At 39.8% G+C, this 27,216-nt stretch overlaps 1 protein-coding gene across 1 annotated transcript in view; it reads right to left on the reverse strand.

Annotated features, from left to right (window-relative positions):
• The window catches only part of LOC124796710 (zinc metalloproteinase nas-14-like), a 134,023-nt gene extending 107,788 nt beyond the window's left edge, over positions 1-26,235 (reverse strand). Inside the window, exons 1-2 of the mRNA XM_047260717.1 lie at positions 26,157-26,235; positions 24,061-24,188 (exon numbers count right to left, since the gene is read on the reverse strand). Of these exons, the coding sequence (XP_047116673.1) occupies positions 24,061-24,188; positions 26,157-26,173 (145 nt within the window). The 5' untranslated portion in view covers positions 26,174-26,235. The remainder of the gene's footprint in view (positions 1-24,060; positions 24,189-26,156) is intronic.
• Positions 26,236-27,216: the final 981 nt, after the last annotated feature.

A 27,216-nucleotide genomic window follows, 5' to 3' on the forward strand; every position in this document is an offset into this window, starting at 1 on the left:
AGTGGCATGGGATTTGGAGTAGGACCAGGTGAAACTGATGGAACCAAAGGAGTTGAGGTTGGAGAGGAAGTTCTGGAGTTCTTCTTCACTGTGAGTCCAGATCATGAAGATGTCATCAATAAATCTGTACCAAACTTTGGGTTGGCAGACTTGGGTAACCAAGAAGGCTTCCTCTAAGCGACCCATGAATAGGTTGGCGTACGAGGGGGCCATCCTGGTGCCCATGGCTGTTCCCTTTAATTGTTGGTATGTCTGGCCCTCAAAAGTGAAGAAGTTGTGGGTCAGGATGAAGCTGGCTAAGGTGATGAGGAAAGAGGTTTTAGGTAGGGTGGCAGGTGATCGGCGTGAAAGGAAATGCTCCATCGCAGCGAGGCCCTGGACGTGCGGAATATTTGTGTATAAGGAAGTGGCATCAATGGTTACAAGGATGGTTTCTGGGGGTAACAGATTGGGTAAGGATTCCAGGCGTTCAAGGAAGTGGTTGGTGTCCTTGATGAAGGATGGGAGACTGCATGTAATGGGTTGAAGGTGTTGATCTACGTAGGCAGAGATGCGTTCTGTGGGGGCTTGGTAACCAGCTACAATGGGGCGGCCGGGATGATTGGGTTTGTGGATTTTAGGAAGAAGGTAGAAGGTAGGGGTGCGGGGTGTCGGTGGGGTCAGGAGGTTGATGGTGTCAGGTGAAAGGTTTTGCAGGGGGCCTAAGGTTCTGAGGATTCCTTGAAGCTCCGCCTGGACATCGGGAATGGGGTTACCTTGGCAAACTTTGTATGTGGTGTTGTCTGAAAGCTGACGCAGTCCCTCAGCCACATACTCCCGACGATCAAGTACCACGGTCGTGGAACCCTTGTCCGCCGGAAGAATGACGATGGATCGGTCAGCCTTCAGATCACGGATAGCCTGGGCTTCAGCAGTGGTGATGTTGGGTGTAGGATTAAGGTTTTTTAAGAAGGATTGAGATGCAAGGCTGGAAGTCAGAAATTCCTGGAAGGTTTGGAGAGGGTGATTTTGAGAAAGAGGAGGTGGGTCCCGCTGTGACGGAGGACGGAACTGTTCCAGGCAGGGTTCAATTTGGATGGTGTCTTGAGGAGTCGGATCATTAGGAGTAGGATTAGGATCATTTTTCTTCGTGGCAAAGTGATACTTCCAGCAGAGAGTACGGGTGTAGGACTGTCCTACACCCGTACTCTCTGCTGGAAGTATCACTTTGCCACGAAGAAAAATGATCCTAATCCTACTCCTAATGATCCGACTCCTCAAGACACCATCCAAATTGAACCCTGCCTGGAACAGTTCCGTCCTCCGTCACAGCGGGACCCACCTCCTCTTCCTCAAAATCACCCTCTCCAAACCTTCCAGGAATTTCTGACTTCCAGCCTTGCATCTCAATCCTTCTTAAAAAACCTTAATCCTACACCCAACATCACCACTGCTGAAGCCCAGGCTATCCGTGATCTGAAGGCTGACCGATCCATCGTCATTCTTCCGGCGGACAAGGGTTCCACGACCGTGGTACTTGATCGTCGGGAGTATGTGGCTGAGGGACTGCGTCAGCTTTCAGACAACACCACATACAAAGTTTGCCAAGGTAACCCCATTCCCGATGTCCAGGCGGAGCTTCAAGGAATCCTCAGAACCTTAGGCCCCCTGCAAAACCTTTCACCTGACTCCATCAACCTCCTGACCCCACCGACACCCCGCACCCCTACCTTCTACCTTCTTCCTAAAATCCACAAACCCAATCATCCCGGCCGCCCCATTGTAGCTGGTTACCAAGCCCCCACAGAACGCATCTCTGCCTACGTAGATCAACACCTTCAACCCATTACATGCAGTCTCCCATCCTTCATCAAGGACACCAACCACTTCCTTGAACGCCTGGAATCCTTACCCAATCTGTTACCCCCAGAAACCATCCTTGTAACCATTGATGCCACTTCCTTATACACAAATATTCCGCACGTCCAGGGCCTCGCTGCGATGGAGCATTTCCTTTCACGCCGATCACCTGCCACCCTACCTAAAACCTCTTTCCTCATCACCTTAGCCAGCTTCATCCTGACCCACAACTTCTTCACTTTTGAGGGCCAGACATACCAACAATTAAAGGGAACAGCCATGGGCACCAGGATGGCCCCCTCGTACGCCAACCTATTCATGGGTCGCTTAGAGGAAGCCTTCTTGGTTACCCAAGTCTGCCAACCCAAAGTTTGGTACAGATTTATTGATGACATCTTCATGATCTGGACTCACAGTGAAGAAGAACTCCAGAACTTCCTCTCCAACCTCAACTCCTTTGGTTCCATCAGTTTCACCTGGTCCTACTCCAAATCCCATGCCACTTTCCTTGACGTTGACCTCCACCTGTCCAATGGCCAACTTCACACGTCCGTCCACATCAAACCCACCAACAAGCAACAGTACCTCCATTATGACAGCTGCCACCCATTCCACATCAAACGGTCCCTTCCCTACAGCCTAGGTCTTCGTGGCAAACTAATCTGCTCCAGTCCGGAATCCCTGAATCATTACACCAACAACCTGAAAACAGCTTTCGCATCCCGCAACTACCCTCCCGACCTGGTACAGAAGCAAATAACCAGAGCCACTTCCTCGTCCCCTCAAACCCAGAATCCCCCACAGAAGAACCACAAAAGTGCCCCACTTGTGACAGGATACTTTCCGGGACTGGACCAGACTCTGAATGTGGCTCTCCAGCAGGGATACGACTTCCTCAAATCCTGCCCTGAAATGAGATCCATCCTTCATGAAATCCTCCCCACTCCGCCAAGAGTGTCTTTCCGCCGTCCACCTAACCTTCGTAACCTGTTAGTTCATCCCTATGAAATCCCCAAACCACCTTCCCTACCCTCTGGCTCCTATCCTTGTAACCGCCCCCGATGCAAAACCTGTCCCATGCACCCTCCCACCACCACCTACTCCAGTCCTGTAACCCGGAAGGTGTACACGATCAGAGGCAGAGCCACGTGTGAAAGCACCCACGTGATTTACCAACTGACCTGCCTACACTGTGATGCATTCTATGTGGGAATGACCAGCAACAAACTGTCCATTCGCATGAATGGACACAGGCAGACAGTGTTTGTTGGTAATGAGGATCACCCTGTGGCTAAACATGCCTTGGTGCACAGCCAGCACATCTTGGCACAGTGTTACACCGTCCGGGTTATCTGGATACTTCCCACCAACACCAACCTATCCGAACTCCGGAGATGGGAACTTGCCCTTCAGTATATCCTCTCTTCTCGTCATCCGCCAGGCCTCAATCTCCGCTAATTTCAAGTTGCCGCCACTCATACCTCACCTGTCTTTCAACAACTTCTTTGCCTCTACACTTCTGCCTCGACTGACATCTCTGCCCAAACTCTTTATCTTTAAATATGTCTGCTTGTGTCTGTATGTGTGGATGGATATGTGCGTGTGTGCGAGTGTATACCTGTCCTTTTTTCCCCCTAAGGTAAGTCTTTCCGCTCCCGGGATTGGAATGACTCCTTACCCTCTCCTTTAAAACCCACTTCCTTTCGTCTTCCCCTCTCCTTACCTCTTTCCTGATGAGGCAACAGTTTGTTGCGAAAGCTTGAATTTTGTGTGTGTGTTTGTGTTTGTTTGTGTGTCTATCGACCTGCCAGCGCTTTTGTTCGGTAAGTCACCTCATCTTGGTTTTTATATATAATATTTATTTATATTTATTTATTTCTTGTTCCGTAGATCCAGTTAGTGGGTCAATCACAAGGATATGGAAATGTCAAATTGTACAGGTTTCAATTTAAACTTACAATAAATACAAGGGCAATTCAATGGCAAATTGTACATATATCAAGTAAGACATATTATAAATACAGTAACAGATACAATGTCAGCTAGATAACATAACAACCATTTAACAGAAAAAGGAGTTTCAAATAAAGGTTAAAGATAAGAGCACAAAGTTAAATCAGATATTAGGCCTACAAGAGTAAATAGATGTACAGCCAACCTGTTGTTACAAAAAGTGTGCTAATGCCCAAATGCACAATAAAATCAATTGAACTACTTCTAGACACAATAAGTTTAGTGATGGTATACATTTTCTTTCAGATATTCATCCACAGTATAATAAGATTTCTCTGTCAGGTAATCTTTGAGAACTTGTTTAAATTTTGACAGTTCTGTATGAACACATTTGATATGTAGTGGTAGAGCATTGAACAGCTTAATGCTGGAGTAGTAAACTCCTTTTTGTACCAGAGTGAGATGTTTCATTTCGAAATGTAGATTGTCTTTGTTTCTGGTGTTATAACCATGGAATTTACTGTTGTCTTGGTAGATGGAAAAATTTTTGCACACAAAGGTCAGCAAGGAAAAAATATACTGTGAGGCAGTTGTTAGGATACCTATCTTCCGAAACAAGTGCCTGCAAGAGTGTCTTTGATGGACCCCACACGTTATTCTGATTGCTTTTTTTTGGATGGTGAAAACGTTTTTTGCAAGTGGTTGGTTCCCCCAGAATATGATAGCATATGACATCAATGAGTGGAAGTAGCCAAAGTAGGCAACCTTAATAGTGTCAACTTCAGCCACTGAAGAAATTACCCATAATGCAAATGTTGCCGAGATAAGTTTTTTACATAGATGAAGAATGTGAACTGACCAATTATATTTACTGTCTATGTAAGCACCCAGGAATTTTGTATCTTCAACTTTCTGTATTGGTTGATCTCTACATTTTATGTTAATCACATCGGGATTACTTTGTGATGTATGGAACCTCATATAATGAGTTTTATCTGCATTGAGTGAGAGACCATTTGAGGAGAACCAATTTAAGATGTCATTAAAACAGTATTTGTAGTTTGTTCAAGATCATGATCAATCAAATCATCAATTAGAATTGTGGTATCATCGGCAAATGGTAAATTTGCTGTTTGTCTCAGAACAAAGAGGAAGATCATTAATAAAGATGAGGAAAAGCAGTGGGCCCAAAACGGAGCCTTGAGGCACACCACATGTTATCGTGCGCCATTCAGATGAGGCAAGTTCTGCAGAAGAGCCATTTAGCATTACAGTCTGCTTCCGATCCTGTAGATATGATTGTAGCCACAAGCCAACAGTACCACCTAAACCATAGTATTCTGCCTTTTTCCAAAGAATTTGGTGGTTTACACAGTCAAAGGCTTTCGTAAGATCACAAAAAATACCCACTGGATACATTTTTTTGTTAATGGCTTCCAAAACTTGGTTGCTGAAAGAGAATATTGCCTGTTCAGTACAAAGACCGGCACGAAAACCAAACTGATTTTTGCTTAAGATACTGTGGAAGTTGAGATGGCCTACAATCCTCCTGTGCATGAGTTTTTCTAGAATTTTCGAGAAGGTAGTTAATAGGGATATTGGGCGATAGTTTGTAACAATGCTTCTATCACCTTTTTTAAAGAGAGGAATCACTACAGCCAACTTAAGTCTGTCAGGGACAATCCCATCTTGTAGGGATGCATTGTATATGTTGCATAAGATGGGACTAACAAATTTATAACAGTGTTTCAGTATTTTACTAGAAATATTGTTCACACCAGCAGAATTTTTATTTTTTAGTGATCTAATTACTCTTATGACTTCGCTTACAGTAACTGGAGGTAAGGATAACTGTGGGATTCTGTTGCTAATAGCTTTCTGTAGGAGGGACAATGATTCTTTCCATAGAACCATTACAGCCTGTCTTCTCTGCTGCTCTCAAAAAGTGATTATTAAATATTTCTGCAACCAACTCAGGTTTCTTTATGATACTGTCCCCTGTTTTAATCTCTACCTGAGACATGTTCCCTGTTGTCCTGCCAGTTTCCCTCTTTATTACATTCCATATAGTTTTAATTTTATTTTCTGGGCTTTCAATTTCTGATTTTATGCACATACTTTTAGATTTATTTATAACCTTCTTGAGAATGCTACAGTAAAGTTTGTAGTGTTGTCGTTTCTTTGGATCATTACAAGTCCTGAGAGAACTGTATAACATCCTCTTTGTTCTACAAGATGTTATTATCCCTGTAGTGATCCAAGACTTCTTGGCATTGCCTATATGACTATTTCTAACTACTTTTTTTTGGGAAAGATGGACTCAAATACAGACATGAATTCATTTAAAAATGAATTGTTCTTTTTGTTTATATCTGTTTCCCTATAAATTGGGCTCCAATCCATCTCTTCATTCTGTGATGAGATGAGGACATCCACCACCTTGTTGACTACTTGTAGTTGTAGTTCCACTATCCAACCAATTTCCATACTTGCTCATTACAATAGTATGCAACAGCTTCACCATTTTGAAGATGCTCATCCATAGGTACCAGGTCACAACATACTGTTGTATCTCAAAGTTGCTTATATCATTGAAGTTTCCCATGTGTGTCCTTGATTGTCACCAGAATGATTCCGCATACATTTCCACTTCACTTACAGACTTTCCTTACCACAACACATTACACTATTCTACCAGGTGGCATTCAGTCTTACAGTGTGTGGTAGTCACAATGTTTTAGCTCACTAGTGAATGTAGAGTGTGTCGTGAGCCTAGTAGTCACAAAAGGTCACATGTTCAAAACCAACACATCTGTCATTGTTAAAATCTGCTGCCCCTCTCTTTCTCTCACAATCCCCCTTCCTCATCCACATGCGCACCCCCCTTCCCCCCCCCCCCTCCCACTTTATTCGCTTAATGTAATAATAATAATAATAATGAACCATGGACCTTGCAGTTGGTGGGGAGGCTTGCGTGCCTCAGCGATACAGATAGCCGTACCGTAAGTGCAACCACATCGGAGGGGTATCTGTTGAGAGGACAGACAAACATGTGGTTCCTGAAGAGGGGCAGCAGCCTTTTCAGTAGTTGCAGGGGCAACAGTCTGGATGATTGACTGACCTGGCCTTGTAACACTAACCAAAACGGCCATGCTGTGCTGGTACTGCGAATGGTTGAAAGCAAGGGGGAAACTACAGCTGTAATTTTTCCCGAGGGCATGCAGCTTTACTGTATGGTTAAATGATGATGGCATACTCTTGGATAAAATATTCCGGAGGTAAAATAGTCCCCCATTCGAATCTCCAGGCAGGAACTACTCAGGAGGACGTCGTTATCAGGAGAAAGAAATCTGGCATTCTACAGATCAGAGTGTGGAATGTCAGATCCCTTAATCGAGCAGGTAGGATAGAAAATTTAAAAAGGGAAATGGATAGGTTAAAGTTAGATATAGTAGGAATTAGTGAAGTTCGCTGGCAGGAGGAACAAGACTTTTGGTCAGCGAATACAGGGCTATAAATACAAAATCAAATAGGGGTAATGCCGGAGTCGGTTTAATAATGAATAACAAAATCAGAGTGCGGGTAAGCTACTACAAACAGCATAGTGAACGCATTATTGTGGCCAAGATAGACACGAAGCCCACGCCTACTACAGAGTACAAGTTTATATGCCAACTAGCTCTGCAGATGACGAAGAAATTGAAGAAATGAATGATAAAATAAAAGAAATTATTCAGATAGTGAAGGGAGACGAAAATTTAATAATCATGGGTGATTGGAATTCGGTAGTAGGAAAAGGGAGAGAAGGAAACATAGTAGGTGAATGTGGATTGGGGGTAAGAAATGAAAGAGGAAGCCACCTGGTAGAATTTTGCACAGAGCACAACTTAATCACAGCTAACACTTGGTTCAAGAATCATAAAAGAAGGTTGCATACATGGAAGAAGCCTGGGGATACTGACAGGGTTCAGATAGATTATATAATGGTAAGACAGAGATTTAGGAATCAGGTTTTAAATTGTAAGACATTTACAGAGGCAGATGTGGACTCTGACCACAATCTATTGGTTATGAACTGTAGATTAAAACTGAAGAAACTACAAAAAGGTGGGAATTTAAGGAGATGGGCCCCGGATAAACTGACTAAACCAGAGGTTGTACAGAGTTTCACGGAGAGCATAAGGGAAGAATTGACAGGAATGGGGGAAAGAAATACAGTAGAAGTAGAATGGGTAGCTTTGAGAGATGAAGTAGTGAAGGCAACAGAGGATCAAGTAGATAAAAAGACGAGGGCTGGTAGAAATCCTTGGGTAACAGAAGAAACATTGAATTTAATTGATGAAAGGAGAAAATATAAAAATACAGTAAATGAAACAGGCAAAAAGTTTCCTGTTTTATATGTCAGAGGAATACAATGTTATGAATCCAATTAGAAGTTGTGAAATACTGTCCTATCCTACCCTTGCAGCATGGAGGTGGGGTACTGTTCACCATTGGATATTCATGGGCCATTGAGAACGTTATACACTCCTGGAAATGGAAAAAAGAACACATTGACACCGGCGTGTCAGACCCACCATACGTGCTCCGGACACTGCGAGAGGGCTGTACAAGCAATGATCACACGCACGGCACAGCGGACACACCAGGAACCGCGGTGTTGGCCGTCGAATGGCGCTAGCTGCCGTCAGTGTCAGCCAGTTTGCCGTGGCATACGGAGCTCCATCGCAGTCTTTAACACTGGTAGCATGCCGCGACAGCGTGGACGTGAACCGTATGTGCAGTTGACGGACTTTGAGCGAGGGCGTATAGTGGGCATGCGGGAGGCCGGGTGGACGTACCGCCGAATTGCTCAACACGTGGGGCGTGAGGTCTCCACAGTACATCGATGTTGTCGCCAGTGGTCGGCGGAAGGTGCACGTGCCCGTCGACCTGGGACCGGACCGCAGCGACGCACGGATGCACGCCAAGACCGTAGGATCCTACGCAGTGCCGTAGGGGACCGCACTGCCACTTCCCAGCAAATTAGGGACACTGTTGCTCCTGGGGTATCGGCGAGGACCATTCGCAAACGTCTCCATGAAGCTGGGCTACGGTCCCGCACACCGTTAGGCCGTCTTCCGCTCACGCCCCAACATCGTGCAGCCCGCCTCCAGTGGTGTAGCGACAGGCGTGAATGAAGGGACGAATGGAGACGTGTCGTCTTCAGCGATGAGAGTCGCTTCTGCCTTGGTGCCAATGATGGTCGTATGCGTGTTTGGAGCCGTGCAGGTGAGCGCCACAATCAGGACTGCATACGACCGAGGCACACAGGGCCAACACCCGGCATCATGGTGTGGGGAGCGATCTCCTACACTGGCCGTACACCACTGGTGATCGTCGAGGGGACACTGAATAGTGCACGGTACATCCAAACCGTCATCGAACCCATCGTTCTACCATTCCTAGACCGGCAAGGGAACTTGCTGTTCCAACAGGACAATGCACGTCCGCATGTATCCCGTGCCACCCAACGTGCTCTAGAAGGTGTAAGTCAACTACCCTGGCCAGCAAGATCTCCGGATCTGTCCCCCATTGAGCATGTTTGGGACTGGATGAAGCGTCGTCTCACGCGGTCTGCACGTCCAGCACGAACGCTGGTCCAACTGAGGCGCCAGGTGGAAATGGCATGGCAAGCCGTTCCACAGGACTACATCCAGCATCTCTACGATCGTCTCCATGGGAGAATAGCTGCCTGCATTGCTGCGAAAGGTGGATACACACTGTACTAGTACCGACATTGTGCATGCTCTGTTGCCTGTGTCTATGTGCCTGTGGTTCTGTCAGTGTGATCATGTGATGTATCTGACCCCAGGAATGTGTCAATAAAGTTTCCCCTTCCTGGGACAATGAATTCACGGTGTTCTTATTTCAATTTCCAGTAGTGTAAATCACAATTGCATACCCTTTTCCATTCCTCTGATTATGGTGCCATCTGTTGTGACTTGAAGAAAATGCTTCTGACAATATATGTATAGATTTTGCTGGAGAGTCATTATCTGCAATAAAAAATGGGGTTCCCACTGAAGATTTCAAAGTCGTCCCGCACCACTCGTGGACAGGTTGGGCTGGGTTGGGGGAAGGAGGGGTCAAGTCAGATATTGTTGGATTCCCCTCCCCCTCCCCCCCCCCCCCCCCCCCCCATGCCCTCTTTCAAGACAAACAAATTGGAATTATAACTTTTTTTGATCCAATGTGTAGTTTTTGGGATATTTCAATGTCTTCAGTTAAAATGAACACCCGGTATATAAATAATTCCCTATAGAGTCACCAGGTATGGAGAAAAAATACTATTTGCTCTTGAGAGCACCATAGTGATCACAGGAAAAACTCAACACAGTTAACAGAAAAATCCAATGAAACTTTCAGAGGCACGGAACTAGTCATTACAGATCACAGTAACTTTAAATATGAAAAAAGACAAACTGTGTAATCTTCTGACTAAATAAAAAACTCAATGATACTACATTGAATGTAAACAACGATGTACTAGATTATGTAACTGATACTGATTTCTTGTGGATGATTATAGACAGTCAACTTCAATGGGGGGAACATGTGAGAATTTTGGAAAAGAGGCTATCTTCACCATATTATGCCCTGTGAATCCTTGAAGCAGTATGCAATATTTCATGCCTCATAGTAATCTACTTTGAAAAATGCATTCAATCTTCAGTTATGGGATAACGTATTGGGGAATGAGCGCTGGGAATATACAGACTATTTTCAAGACACAGAAAAGAGTTGTCTAAATAGCAATGAATGGTAGTAATAGGGCACAATGTAAAGAATTATTGAAAAGGTTAGAAATTGGGACAGTTCCATAGTTATGTTGAATATGTTTATCACAGCATAATTCATAGAAGAAAAAAATCTTCATCTGTACTTCACAGACTTCACAGTACTTGACCATGGAACTGAATCCAGACACTGTTTGCATGCAAACAGAAGACACAAGTCAAAAACTGAAAATAGTATATTATACCATGGAAGGAAATTGTACAATGGGCTGCCACAAGAAGTAAACAATGTAAATCATCCCCACATCTTTAGCAAAAGGCTAAAAAATATTTACCAAAAAATAGCTGCTATACTGTAAATGAATACTTAAAATAACTATTGATAGTAACTTAATGTTCATGAATGCCGTACTATATAACAATTTACAATAGGGTTAGAAAAGTAGGACTAAGTATAGGAGGTACAAATACTATAAGGAGCATGTTTATTTTAATGAGAAATACTGTACAAATATTTAATGACACTCATACAATGCATATTGTTCAACAGGTGAATCAGTCAGTCAATCTGTCGATTACAAATGATTTGTCAAACACCAAGGGTTCTGTGCATGGGTAAAGCTGGTATTAGATGTGCGCAATATTTAATAGCAAATAAATCAAGATTGATTGTAATTGGGTTTTTGGCTGTCATAACTGCTGATTTTACTTGGAAGATTGGCATTAAGGTCACAGAGAGTAGGTGCCATTCGAAAAGTCACCCTTTAGATTGTCACCACCTACAATGAAAATATTAAGGAAATAGGTAGACAAGATGTTTGAACACGTAGCAATTTGACTATCAAAATCTCCTTATGCTGCTTCAGTGTTCGTAGTTCCTAATCCTAGAGATGAGCACTACCTGATAGTGGATTGCTATTAATTAAATAATAAGGTCAGTGCCATTGCCGGATTTGCTTTTGTGCTTCAAATGATATAAGGGAGTGCAGGTCTTCACCATCTTAGATCTCAATCAGGCCTATATTCACATACCCTTGGAGGAAAGTTTGAAGCCCGTTACAGTGTGCATAACAAATTGGAACATATTTGAATTTAATCATTTCCCCTATGAATTAGCTACAGCTGCCACTGTTCTCTTGGTGCTGATGGATGCCATGTTTTCTGGCACAAAGTTTAGGTATGTGTGCCATTATCCTGACAATGTAGAGGGTTATAGTAACTCATTTCAGGAGCACATACAGCATCTGCAGGTGATTTATAGCAATCACAAAAGGCAACCCTATGGTTAATCCACAAAATGTTTTGTTTGCTTGTTCCTCTATCAAGTTTCTAGGGCACATATTTGCATGCGAAGAAATTTGTACTGACCCAGACAGAGTGGAAACCAGTAATCATTTTCCACTTCCACAGAACATGGAACAAACTGCCATATTTGCAGGCATGGTCAATTTTTTTTTAGGGAGCTCAACAGCTGCTTTGCTGAGAAGGCAGCTCACTTAAAAGGGTTGCAGAGAAAGAGGTGTACATTCCTTGGGGGCCTTCACAAGGAGCCTTATTTTTGACTCTGAAGTCAGCTCTGGTGTTAGCCCTACCAGATTTCAATGTGTCATTCATTCTTCAGATGAATTTGTCTGCTCTGAGTGTAGGAGTCAATTTATTAGAGGAGCAGGAAAGGAGTAAGCAGGTGATTGCTTATGCCTCTAGAGGATTAAGTGAACTAGAAAAAAGGTACTCAGTTTATGGATTGGGAGCCACGGAAATTCTAACTAGCTTGGAAAATTTTTGATATTATCTGGAATTCGAAAGTTCATCCTACAGACCGACAATAAAGCACTCAGTTGTGTGTTAGCCAGACCACACTAGAATGTTTGTATTGCCAGGTGGATGACAGGAATTTTAACTTTTAAGTTCAATATAACATAAAGTTTTCAGAACATGTGCTCACATATGGGCTGAGCAATTACGTTTGATTGCACTGACAATAACCGAAAAGAGATGATCAGTTAATAGACGCTCATGCTTCAGCTCTGTCAGTGACTTTGATTCTCATTCAGGTACTTCATGTATTTCAAAACATTAGAGAATTCAGAGATTAGTATGAACACATTCGCGAAATTAATGAGAGGCTTTGGAAAGTGGAACAATAAAACCCCATGTTTTGAGAGAGAAAGCACTACTTTGTAAGTGACATAGGCGAAGTGAATTTAAGATATTGGTTCCTAAGGAATTATTTCTGTTGTTGTTCCAGTATTTCCATGATTCACTTGTGGGGGGGGGGGGGGGGGTGGTCATTTAGGATTGATAACACGTATGAAAAGATACAGAGTATCTAGTTCTAATGTGTACACACTCAGTAAAGCATCACAGAATAATAAGATAGGATAGGACTCAAAGCCAGCTGAGAGGGCCTTTCAAATGATATATGTTGATGTCAGTGGGCTGTCGCCTGAGTCATAGACAGGGAACTTATATATTTTGCTTTGTGTGAAAGCATTCACACATGCGATTTCAGTCTTTCTCAGTGTATTCCACTGATGAATTCTTCTCGAGTTATTAGCCAAGTGGTGGCGTCATCGTGTCGCAACGTTTCAATGAGTTTCATTCCCATCATCTTCGCCAGAAGATGATGGGTACAAAACTCATTGAAACGTTGCAACAAGACGACGCCACCACTCAGCTGATAAACCGAGAAGAATTCATCAGCATTCAAACATTTTGTCTGGTTATTACCCACCATGATGGTGACTGAATAAGTGGTCATCCAGAATTTTGTTACCACTGGGCTTCTGCAGACTTTAGTGATTGATAGTATGACTCCATTTACTGCCAATAGTTTTAAACAATTTTGCCTTGGGATGGGAATCCAGCATGTAACAACAACTTATTATCCCAAACCATCTCATGCAGAATGCTTTCATAGAAATCATAGATTTGCCCTCATAGCCTATCATTGCAGTGATCAAATGGATGGGACCATTTGCTTCCATGCTTAACTAATGTCATTTACCATGGCATACTATGAAATCCATCAGCCCACATCCACTAATTTCCTGCTGGGCTGCCATACTGAAACTGCATTGTGTAATTTATGGTCCATTGATGACCTCTTGCCTGAAAAGTTAAATGCTCAGTAGGTGGTTACACAATGAAGGTTGGCTGAATGGAATATTAAAGAGGTCCATACAAAGGAAGCCACACAGTACACTGTGGGGTGGTGGCCAAATAATTAATGAATTGCAGTTTTCAAGGCGTTAGTAGAGCCTCTGAAAAGGTGACAAAGAAATTGGTACCCATATTTAAGGACATGATGTAGATTAAAAGAGTTCTCATCCCACTAAATGTTTTGATAAGGGATCCACAAACCAGCAAAGAAATCAAGGCTCACCTTTCTCAGATTAGGCTTGGTTCCCTGGGATAATCTGGCTCTTTCAAGAGGTTGCCAAATTGAGGTGGGAAGTATGTGCCAAGTGTGGTTCAGTCTTGCCTGGGTTTGTAGGTTGGCACTGCTTCCAGGGGTTTTTCACAGCCTACCATGTGGCTGTCTGGTTGAGTAAAATTTTATCTGCTGGTATGCATGGCAGTAAGAGGAAACTGTGAGTGGAGCAAGCAGGCTTCATGGTGCTGGTCGAAGGCAGAAGGATGGCCACAAGCTGAGAGTATGGCTCATTTGTGTGAGGTTGCACATACAGCAAGTAGACTTGAGTCACTGGAACCTTTTATAGTTTGTCTTTGTTCCTTCTATGTCTATAAACTGGTGTTTGTTAAATCACCATTGCCTGACAGCTGTCTGCAAACACTGTATTGCTAGACTGTCTTTATAACTCATGACATTAAGGTGGCTGCCAATTTATTGTGGTTACTGTGTGTCCCCTCCAAGAACCATGGACCTTGCCGTTGGTGGGGAGGCTTGGGTGCCTCAGCGATACAGATAGCCATACCGTAGGTGCAACCACAACGGAGGGATATCTGTTGAGAGGCCAGACAAACATGTGGTTCCTGAAGAGGGGCAGCACCCTTTTCAGTAGTTGCAGGGGCAACAGTCTGGATGATTGACTTATCTGGCCTTCCAACACTAACTAAAACGGCCTTGCTGTGCTGGTACCGCAAACGGCTGAAAGCAAGGGGAAACTACAGCTGTAATTTTTCCCAAGGGCATGCAGCTTTACTGTATGGTTAAATGATGATGGCATCCTCTTGGGTAAAATATTCCGGAGGTAAAATAGTCCCCCATTCGGATCTCTGAGCGGGGACTACTCAGGAGGACGACGTTATCAAGGGAAAGAAAACTGGCGTTCTACGGATCGGAGCGTGGAATGTCAGATCCCTTAATCGGGCAGGTAGGTTAGAAAATTTAAAAAGGGGAATGGATAGGTTAAAGTTAGATATAGTGGGAATTAGTGAAGTTCGATGGCAGGAGGAACGAAAATTCTGGTCAGGTGAATACAGGGTTATAAATACAAAATCAAATAGGTGTAATGCAGGAATAGCTTTAAAAATGAATAAGAAAATAGGAATGCGGGTAAGCTACTACAAACAGCATAGTGAACACAATATTGTGACCAAGATAGGTATGAAGCCCATGCCTACCATAGTAGTACAAGTTTATATGCCAACTAGCTCAGCAGATGATGAAGATATTGATGAAATGTATGATGAGATAAAAGAAATTATTCAGATAGTGAAGGGAGGCAAAAATTTAATAGTCATGGGTGACTGGAATTCGATAGTAGGAAAAGGGAGAGGAAACGTAGTAGGTGAATATGGATTGGGGGGAAGAAATAAAAGAGGAAGCCGCCTGGTAGAATTTTGCACAGAGCATAACTTAATCATAGCCAACACTTGGTTCAAGAATCATGAAAGAATGTTGTGTACATGGAAGAACCCTGGAGATACTAGAAGGTATCAGATAGATTATATAATGGTTAGACAGAGATTCAGGAATCAGGGTTTAAACTGTAAGACATTTCCAGACATTTCAAATTCTAAAGGTGGCAGGGGTAAAATTCAGGGAGCGAAAGGCTATTTACAATTTGTACAGAAACCAGATGGCAGTTATAAGAGTCGAGGGACATGAAAGAGAAGCAGTGGTTGGGAAGGGAGTGAGACAGGGTCGTAGCCTCTCCCCGATGTTATTCAATCTGTATATTGAGCAAGCAGTAAAGGAAACAAAAGAACAATTCGGAGTAGGTATCAAAATCCATGGAGAAGAAATAAAAACTTTGAGGTTCGCTGATGACATAGTAGGTCTGTCAGAGACAGCAAAGGACTTGGAAGAGCAGTTGAATGGAATGGACAGTGTCTTGAAAGGAAGATATAAGATGAACATCAACAAAAGCAAAATGAGGATAATGGAATGTAGTCGAATTAAGTCGGGTGATGCTGAGGGAATTAGATTAGCAAATGAGACACTTAAAGTAGTAAAGGAGTTTTGCTATTTGGGGAGCAAAATAACTGATGATGGTCGACATAGAGAGGATATAAAATGTAGACTGGCACTGGCAAGGAAAGCATTTGTGAAGAAGAGAAATTTGTTAACATCGAGTATAGATTTCAGTGCCAGGAAGTCATTTCTGAAAGTATTTGTATGGAGTGTAGCCATGTATGGAAGTGAAACATGGATGATAACTAGTTTGGACAAGAAGAGAATAGAATCTTTCGAAATTTGGTGCTACAGAAGAATGCTGAAGATTAGATGGGTAGATCACATCACTAATGAGGAGGTATTGAATAGAATTGGGGAGAAGAGAAGTTTGTGGCACAACTTGACTAGAGGAAGGGCTCGGTTGGTAGGACATGTTCTGAGGCATCAAGGGGTCACCAATTTAGTATTGGAGGGCAGTTTGGAGGATAAAAATCACAGCGGGGGACCAAGAGATGAATACACTAAGCAGATTCAGAAGGATGTAGGCTGCTGTAGGTACTGCGAGATGAAGGAGCTTGCACAGGATAGAGTAGCATGGAGAGCTGCACCAAACCAGTCTCATGACTGAAGACCACAACAACAACATCAATAATAATAATAATTAACAATTCACCATAATGAAAAGTATAGATTTAAACAATATAATGAAAAGGATAGATTGCTACTCACTGTAAAGAGGACACGTTGAGTTGCAGAGAAGCACAATGAAAAGACTGTTACTTAAGCATATATATAGCAGTCTTTCCATTGTGTCTGCAACTCAACATGTCATCTTTACAATTATAAGCATCTTATCCTTTTCGTAGTATTGTTGATAGTCCAATGTGGACCTTCCATTTTTTGATAATACTTAAAAAAATATTATAGGACTTTGCTACTGTTGGCAACATCGTTATATAATATTTTCTGAATTTGTTCACTACTAACGTACTGTCATTGCATACATCACATTATACATTGTATATATGATGTAAGTATGACTGGAAAAGGAACCTGTGACCAATGAAAGGCATGTGTACTAAAATTACTGTTCACCTTACGATCAGTGTAGCGTTATAAATTTGGGCATTGAACTAAAACTGGTTTTCTTTTCTTTTCTGTAGGCAGAGTGTGCTTTACGTTAACCACAAAGTCATATATACAAAGCATCTGTGCCCTGTAATTATAATAAATTGATTTGGTGGCGGAACAATCATCCTCAAGAACAGAACAATAGATGTTATTGGTAACCATAATTGTATTTTCAAATTAGAATCATGGTTTCTACTTTTTCTTTTCTACCTTCAATTTATGTTTTTGTGTCATCTGTAGGAGTCTGGGCTGTAAGTTTGGTGCTACTGGCAGCCTTCAAATATGACCAGATTTTCTTTTCATTTCATATAGCCCCTTCAACGACATCACATTCTTCTGTGATAGGCACTGATGGCTTCATGCATTACCCTTTCAATAGCCAAACACCTTTCATTTAGCATCTCTCTATCTATAGACTTACGCTTCATTTTGCACATAATGTGCAGTAATAACTGTATCTTCATCAGCTAGATTCAGAAAATGTGTACCATGAGTGACCATTCCCATTATGAAATGCTATAGTAGGTAAATATTTATTTTTTATTTGTCCTGTAGATCATACATTTTGTACAGAAAAGCACATCATGATATAGGACAAGTCAATTTGAAAATTATGTTAAGGCGGTGTATGATTAGAGATGATGGTAGTAGTACATAACTCACATAGCAGAATACATATATGGTATATAGACAAAATACAAAAAAGGTGGTGTGTGATGAGAGATGACAATTTACAAAGTGTTTGTCAACTAATGTTTCAGACTTGAACTGCAGTTCCTCTAAATTCTCCTGCCCTGAGTTAAATGTTTTCAACTCCTCTTAGAAATATGGCACTACTTACCTTCTGCCTAATTTACTGGCAAAAGCAGCATGTGCACTAATTTTAGTGATCAAGTAAGAAATTTAAATGTTTATATAAGCAGTCTTCAACTAACAATTAACATTCTAATGAGTGATATGAAAAAACTTACATCTGAAAAGTGTGGGCCATCACGAAAATCATGTACACTTTCACATGATAGCTAAACTGTTCTAAATATGAATATGAAAAAACTAACATCTAAAAAGTGTAAACTGTTATTGCTACAAGAACCACATATATTTATGGATGAAACTCTTTCAAATAAGTGTAGTGCAATTAATACTGTTACAAGTGACAGTGATAAAGATGAAAGTGTGAAGTGTGATTGCAATGAAGTTCGTAAGCAAAGCAGCAGTGGAGCAAATAAAACAACAATGAGACACAGTGACAGCAGCACCAAGAATCAGTCGCTCAGTCACAAAAAAGGTACAATGTTCTTTTACTAACAGCCAACCACAGCAGAAACCTGGTGAGTATTTTACAAGACAATAAGAAAGACTTCCAAGCAATGGGAACAGAAAAACTGGGTGCAAGTATGAAAAATGTTACTGATGTCGACCTGCAGGAAAAAATGAAACATGAAAATGAATATGTTGTGTGCATAGCTGGTGCCAACAATGTCACAAAGAACAAGGCACAAAATTGCCTGGAAAAGTTCTTAGAAGCCACCAAATCTTGAAACACAATAGTTGCAATGCTATCTCACAGGCATGACCTTGTGGCATCGATAGGTCATATCGACCATGATTACCTCCATCTTTGGACTCCGATTGTTCTGCCAAGCCTCCATGTTAGTTTTGAGTTCTGTATCGCAAGCTGTGTACACATATATGGCTTACTGCGAAATATATCTCTATGTGAAATTTAATGGGAATAGTTATTACATTCAACCAATAATCGTATCCCGTTCCCATAACCTAAAACAATTCGTGTGTCAACGAGGAGATACAAAATATGAACATCAAAAGCAAACAGATGTGTGCTTCATTTGGAAAATGTAGAATAGTGGATGTAAGCAAAATGGACGAATACCTACATACCAAATTGTAACTATTTCTAAATTTCAAAGGAAAGAAACTTTTATGTGAAAAAATAAGCAAAATTATAGCAGAGGAAAAGGACTTAAACAAAATTATCAATTACAGAGGTGATAGAGATTCTGTTTTTTAGAGTGAAGCATAGCAATTTAACCCTTATATACCAATATGTTCAGTATATAATGAATACAACAGAGCACTTAGACATATACCTAAATGAATGAAAACCACATTTCTTCATAGTGCGTCAATTAGGTTGCAAGGAAGTGGAAGCACATGGAGACAGGCTAAGAAATTATGAACTCATAAACTTGTATTGTAGAGTAACACATAAAGGCTGAGGTGTAGGCATTTATAGCAGAAATAAGATAGCATGTGGAAAGTCAAGTGGATTGATGATCTGAGTGAAGAAATGGTACTTAAGGTTGTAGCAATAAATTTAAAACTACGGAACAAAAGCCTGATTGTAGTAGCTCTGCTACATCACCTTGAAGTAATAGTGAAGAATTTTTCATCTGGAGGACCTGCTGGAGAAGACATCAGCATATAAAAAAGTGCTGTTTGTTGGAGACATCAACATAGACTCTTTAAATAATAGCAATAATTATTTTTGTTATGTTGATTTACTTCAGTGTTATAACTACTAGCACATAAACGCAGAACCTACAAGAATTATTGCAGAAACAGAGCAATGCATTGACCACATTCTCACAAATATAACAAAGGAAAACATAATCATAACCCCTGTAGAAAACAACATATCTGATCACAGAGCCCTTATTATGGAAATTGATGTAGGAAATGTAGGTATAACTAAAAATGGTACATTTACGTGTAAAACAAAATTTAATTATAATACACTTACGAGGGCATTAAGCAATGAAAACTGTGAGCCAGTTTACAGTGCAACAAATGCAAATGATAAATAGGAAAATTTCTATTAACTATTCAATAAAATTTAAATGAAACATGTCCTTTAGTAAAACAAGTAAATAAAGCTATTAATCACAAATCTGAGAATTTCCCTGCAGAAATCATTGAAGTGAGAGAGAACATGAAAGACTGTTACATACTCTTTAGAGATACTAAATTACAATATTATTTAACAAAATGCAAACTGCCCAGAAAAAAATACAGAGATTTCTTGACTAACCTTAAAGTTCATAAAAATGCCCATCACATAGCAACTCAACCTGTGTTAGTAAAAGAGCCTAGAAAATAATGTATAAAGAAGCAAGAAACAGCAGTCTCATAAACACATCAGCATAACATTAAAAGACAATGACAATGTAACAAATGACACAAAAGAAGTGTGTAAGAAATTCATACAGATGTTTAATTCAGTTGGCACAAATGAAACACAAGACTGGACACCCAATTTAAATGTTACAAAAAGCAGCCAATCTTTTTTCATCCATGGCATTACTGAGAAGGATCTCCTTGCAATCATTTCAAAACTTCAAGCTAAAATGTCTCGTGGTTGGGATGACATTTCACCTATGCTGCTAGAGGAATGCAGAGGAGAATCAGTGAAGCCTCTGACAAATCTAATAAATATCTCCCTCTACAATGGAGATTTCCCTGATCTTTTGAGGACCACTGAAATCCTATTGGTGTATAAGAAGGGAATAAAAACAGATATGAAAAACTATAGGCCAATATGATTAACTTCAGAGATTGGTCAATTTTAGGGAAAGTAATATTAAATCAGTCTGAGGCATATTTCATAAAACATATGTATTTAACAATATGCACATTTTTAGAAAAGGAAGATCTACTGTAACAGCAGTAGCAATTTTTATACATGAAATATTAAAGAAACTAGATGAGACAAGACACCTTTCTGGATATGAGGAAAGCTTTTGATACTGTAAATCATACAATTCTATTGCATAAATTAGAAGCATATGGGATGCAACTACTTATCTCCTATTTGAAAGACAGGAAACAATGTGTCAAGCTAACTTATAAAAGCAATGAACAGTTAGTAAAAACCAAATTAACCCACAGGATACTTCAATATAGTGTGCCCCAAGGAAGTATACTGGGGCCTTTTCTGTTTCTTGTGTATGCAAATGATTTAATCAAACTGCAAAAAAGCAAGGTTGGAGGCTATGCTGGTGACACGTCTTTTGTCAGCTGGGGCATGACATGCAAACTACTACAAACAGTAGTGAAATCAATTATACTTTTCTGTGAAGTTATCTTACTGCAAATAAAACAATGAGAACAATCCATTTTTGACAAAATAATTTAGTTGGATGAATAAATAATTGGCAGTCCTCAACAATCAGTCTTTCCTTCTCATCCTGTCCAGTAAGTCTCCCCTGACCCATGGTTCTGGGTGACTTTCCTGAAATTTACCCCTTTTCCTAGACCTCTCCAGTCCTTTTCCTTCACCCCTCTTCCTTCCCCTTTAACCATTCTGCATGTAGAAGGAGCCATTGGCTCCAAAAGATTGTTTATTATAACCTTCTTTTATGTATGTGTTCTGTCACTGCTTACTGCAAATAAGCTACTCATAAATAAAGAGAAGATAGTGACAGTGCAATTTATGCTTAGCTGTAGTCAGAATATAAACTGGGCTGTACCTACACCTCCATTGGCCGTTAGCTACACAAACAAACACGAATTTCTGGGCATAATTGTTGACAAACACCTGTCATGGAAAGAACATGTAGACCATATTTGTAAGAAAATCAGTGCAAACGTCCATCTACTGAAAAGTATCTCAGCCTCCCTGGACCATGATAGCTTGAGACAGATATATTTCGGAGTGATACATCCGATCTTCAGTATGGTATCAAGGTATAGGGTGGGGCATCAACTGTCTATACAAACTGGTTCTTCAGACTACAAAAAAAGGTAATAGGAGTGGTAGCCAAGGTAAACAGGAGACTTGTAGAGAAATCTTCAGAAAATATAAAATACTAACTATCTACTCTAGGTATATCCTGCAGGCAATAAGTTAATGGCTGTGAAACAACATCCAGAATATAATTAACAAACAGTAATGTACGGAGGTACAGTACATGGGGATGGGAAAATTTTCACAGAACTGCAAGTAAAAGAGGGCTGCAGACCATAGTATACAAACAATAGGAACCATTTTTTGTAACAGAATTCCATCTGACTTCAAGAGAGCTAATTTAAACACTTCAAAGAATAAACTTAAGCATTCATTAATAGAAAAAAGCTGTTATTCAGTAGAAGATTTCAAGCTGTAATCTCCCGTTGCAAAACATTGTGTATAGCATCGGATTTATTTTTGAAATTGTCTCTGTAAAACAGTGTATACAGCATAGGTTTGTTTTTGCAACAACAAAATGATAATTTCTAACCTCCTCTACTTGTATCAATGGGTGCACTTACTAAGTTGACTAAGCCTTTGTATATGTGAACTAAAATCTATGACAATGTCCAAAAACTGATTGTTATATGGACAGTAAATAACAAATAAACAAATTTATTGACCATGCACATTTGTCTATCTGTTTGATTGACCTTTGTACTCTGGTAATCACTGTTACTACAACTGATGAACTGTGATGATAATAAATCATCTTCAACAATAAAGCAATATAATAAAATCATATGAAATGACACATGCAGAATCTTTACTGGTACTGGTAATTTATAGTAATAATGTGAAAGGTGTATACAAAACTGAATTGTGTAGAAGAAAGATAATTCATTCTCAAAAATATTCCCACAACACTTTAAATCTATTATATCCTATGAAGATGGTTATAGATAAATTTAAAGAAAGCTCACTCGTTCATGAGGTTCAAAATAGTGTGTGTCAGATTTATTTAGTTCAGACGACTATCTGTTATGAATAAACTGTAGCTACACTACAAAAAACAATGTAAAAACACGAACTCTATCTGTAAGAAAAAATCAGTCATAATTTCTATGCTCAAAGCATAATAAACTCATAAAATAAAGCAATGACAATGTGAATTATAATCAAATGGAAGTAAAATGAAATGGTAATGCATATGAGGCCCACATATGAAACAGCTCTAGCAGAGATGAAGAAGTGCCAACAAAGTAACTATTTATTATCTCTCACTGTAAATATCGATGTCACTGCTCTGAGCAGCAGGCAACAGTAATGTCTTTGACACCAGTTTCAGTTTGTTATGTACATCTGACTTGAGTGTGATGTTGTATTGAAACTTCCTGGCAGATTAAAACTGTGTGCTGGACCGAGACTCGAACTCGGGACCTTTGCCTTTTGCGAGCAAGTGCTCTACCAACTGAGCTACCCAAGCACGACTCACGCCCGTCCTCACAGCTTTACTTCTGCCAGTACCTCGTCTCCTACCCTCCACTGTAGAGTGAAAATTTCATTCTAGAAACATCCCCCAGGCTGTGGCTAAGCCGTGTCTCCGCCATATCCTTTCTTTCAGGAGTGCTAGTTCTGCAAGGTTCGCAGGAGAGCTTTTGTAAAGTTTGGAAGGTAGGAGATGAGGTACTGGCAGAAGTAAAGCTGTGAGGACGGGGTGTGAGTCATGCTTGGGTAGCTCAGTTCGTAGAGCACTTGCCCGGGAAAGGCAAAGGTCCCGAGTTCGAGTCTCAGTCCGGGACATAGTTTTAATCTGCCAGGAAGTTTCATATCAGCGCACCTTCCGCTGTAGAGTGAAAATTTCATTCTTGATGTTGTACTGTCTACTCTGTTAGTAATGTATGGAATTGTCTAGTCAGTACCAGTGTACATTATTCCATATACACACATACCAGCACTGCTTTCCTACAAAGATGACATATAATATTACCAAATTCAATTAGTTTCCCTTGAATTTGGTGGAATGCATAAGAACAAAAAAAAGCAGATCCATTAAATTACTAAGACGGACACTTACACCCCAACCAATAAAAATATGTTTCAAGAATAGAAGCCCAGAAGGATTTTAAAATTTTCTCACATTCCCTCAGTTCAGTTACTCTTCAGTTCATAAAACTATATCTCAGAAAGTAATGAAAGCATGTGGTCATTTGATTATCATAAGCTTCCTTGAGTTGCCTTTGCAGTCAATGATGTTGTTGTGTAAAGTAAAATGTTTTAAGTTTCTTTATAACATTATAACATACCAATTTTCTTCATCTCATCTGCATCAGAGAATTGTCCCTTATGAGCAGGTTCTGGTGGTTTAACTCTATTAGCTATCACTGATGTTACTGCCACTGTTAGTAAGAAGATTGTTATTGACGGCATCCTGCTGGAAAGCAAGACAAGTTTTTCATTCTTTTTTGAAGATCTTCAGCGCCAAGTTATCTTGAAATCATTTAGATATATTGATCAAAAGAAAGATTAAGAAATCCAGGAAGAAACAACAGCAGTATGAATTAGGACAGAGTGACACTCGCCACATAGAGGACTTGTTGAACAGCAGACAGGCACATTTAAAAGTAGATTGTAGGATATACTAAGCTATTGGATTAAGTCCTTCATCAGATGTAGACACTCACAAGCCCATTCACTCACACAAATGGCCACTGTCATCTTCAGGTCTGAGGCTCTGAATGGCAGAGAGTTACATTTAATAATAATAGTCTGCTGTTAATATTCCTATCTACTGTTGAACATATCTTCTATGTTGTGAGTAGAAATCTGCCCTAGTTTTCACATTACTATTTAATTTCGGATTTTCCACTGTTTGAAAAGAAAGACAGAAACGTTCATACTTCCCCTTTGTGAGATATTCGTGGTGATATACATACAGGGTGTCTCAAAACTCGAAAGCAACACTTCAAGATTTGTCATTTACCAAGAAGAAAAATAGCCTAGTAAACATTGGCTCTAAAATGCATACCTTAAGACCTATGAGCACCTCTTCATGTTCAATATTGTGAAACTAATCTCTTCTACTGCATTTATTGGTGACATTGGTTTTACAGGAATTAGGTTTCAGTATAAGGCATGTTTCTGTGCCTAACATTTCACCCCTGTTGCTTGAGACGTCCTCAGAGGCCATGAAGACATTATTGTATAAAATATTATGCACAGAAATATGACTTAAGACTGTGGTAGGAGTGTGGAGTATTCTCTGCCATATGTGCCACAGTAGTTTGCAGAGTGTTGATCTAAAAGGCCTGATGTTTGTGAAGCTAATGTGTCAAGTAATGTAGACAATGTAGAATATTAAAAATCTTCATCCATACATTAGACTTCACAAATAAAAGTAAATAAACAATGGTGAACATTCAGAGATGTGGAAGAGATGGAGAAATAATTAACACATGGAAATATTTGTCAATGATTATTATTTTTGGCACTGTTAACTGTAAAATGTTATTATTTTTCTACTCTGTCAGTGTTTAGAATGGCTTTAAATAAACATAATACAACTTGTATGAAAGTCACTATTCTGAATAAAGATGCCATTTACCCAGTTGTAGTAAGTAATCATTGTTCCTATCACAACTTATTTAGTATGGTATTTACAAGAGCACAGTGATAACGGTCTCAGGATTACTGCTTTCTACATGCTACAAAAATGGGAGCCTTTATACAATGAGCAGTATTACTTGTTATGCCATGTTCAGTACTAATATATAGAAAATTTATAGAAGGAATTGCTACTACATGAACATGTGTGTGTACTAATATATAGAGAATTTATAGAAGGAATTGCTACTACATGAAATGTGTGTGAATTAACATCTCAAAACCTGGCCCTCTATTTACCACTGACAGCTACCCACAATGTTTTGAATGTAAGTAGCTTACAGGTAAGCTTTCAAAAGCATAACCAATGCTCATTTTACTTCATGCCATTATGTATACTTTGTCCTGGCGTCACAAAATTCAGTTTTTTTCTGTAAATTACATGTGACAGAAATAATATGCTTTCATATTATCTTTTGATGATATGCCACTATTTAGCACCCAGCAGTGTAGAATGTCGTTTTTATTCCTAATACAAACACTTTAGTTTATTTACCAGAAAGTTAATTTTGCTACAAGATCTGATTTGATTTTTTATTGGTCCAGTTTTATCATACAGCACAAATTGTACAGTTGATATTGGACAGGTCAAAGATAATAATACATAGTATTAGCAAAATAGTAGGCAAATTAAAAATAGGTACCTATTACAATTAATTTTGTTATGTATTCAGAAATTCTCTGACAGAATAGAAATTGTGCTTTATTAGAAATGCCATTACTGATTGCAAATAAATACCTGTAAATCTCATCCATGTCACTGAGAACGAAAAAATCAAGGAATCAAATATAAGTTGTGAACAATCAGATGCTTCTTGTCTACTGGCACTTATGGCAATAGAAGCCTTGTGATATTTATAGTTTTGCCATTCCGTAAAATTATGCATTTATCTCTTGCCTCCTGCCTGTTGGTAGAATTCTAAATAATGTTTATGCTTTATTTTTGTGTGCTTTGTTCATGATGCATTTATCTAAAAATATGACTTTTCTGCAGGGAGAGAAAGTGAAGATAATGTTATCAATGGGTTCACACTGGAATGCACAAGTAGCAGCAGATACACTGGTGTTACAAATGAGGTTATCAATTTTGTCATGGTTTCAGTTGGTAATGTTCACTGAACTGCTGTGTGAAGAAGTTCCCATAGTGTTTTTTCATCTGTTGTCGTTATCACAGCATGTAATGAAACTTCTCTGATATGTATTTTTATTAACTTTAGTTCTTCATTAATATTTAAAATAATTACAAATGTTAATGTTGGTTTTGCTGTAAAGGAGACGCATTTACAATCTATGTTTTTGATCAACCTATGCCACCTCCTAATTCCATAGTTCTATAATTGGTAATAGTACATCCTTAGAAAGCTTTTTGTCATGTAGTCTTCTATGACACATAAGGTAACTACTCCTTCTTCCTTCCCATCTAACATAAACCAAGATATTGGGAGTCCATAATAATTAAAAACAAAATTAAAAACATACCTAATTAGCCGCTCCTGCAGTAAGTTATCTGATTATTTAGATTCAAGGGTTGAAAAATTCCTATTTGCTGTATGACAAATAGTAATCTTCATTGTAAAACAACATGTCTAGTAATAGTGTGTTGTAAGCAGGCCTATGTTGTTACAGATGTAGGCAATTTGAATTTGAATTTGAATTTATTCACCTTCAAACATTTTACATGTTATTGGTGTAGTTACTTACACATTTTGCTACGATACATAAAGCGCATAAAAATTTCATGATATCTACATCACTGACACATTGTTACATACAATGTGAAAATTATATATGTCAGAAAC

This window comes from Schistocerca piceifrons, chromosome 1, assembly GCF_021461385.2.
Source record: "Schistocerca piceifrons isolate TAMUIC-IGC-003096 chromosome 1, iqSchPice1.1, whole genome shotgun sequence".
Classification (NCBI taxonomy): domain Eukaryota; kingdom Metazoa; phylum Arthropoda; class Insecta; order Orthoptera; family Acrididae; genus Schistocerca; species Schistocerca piceifrons.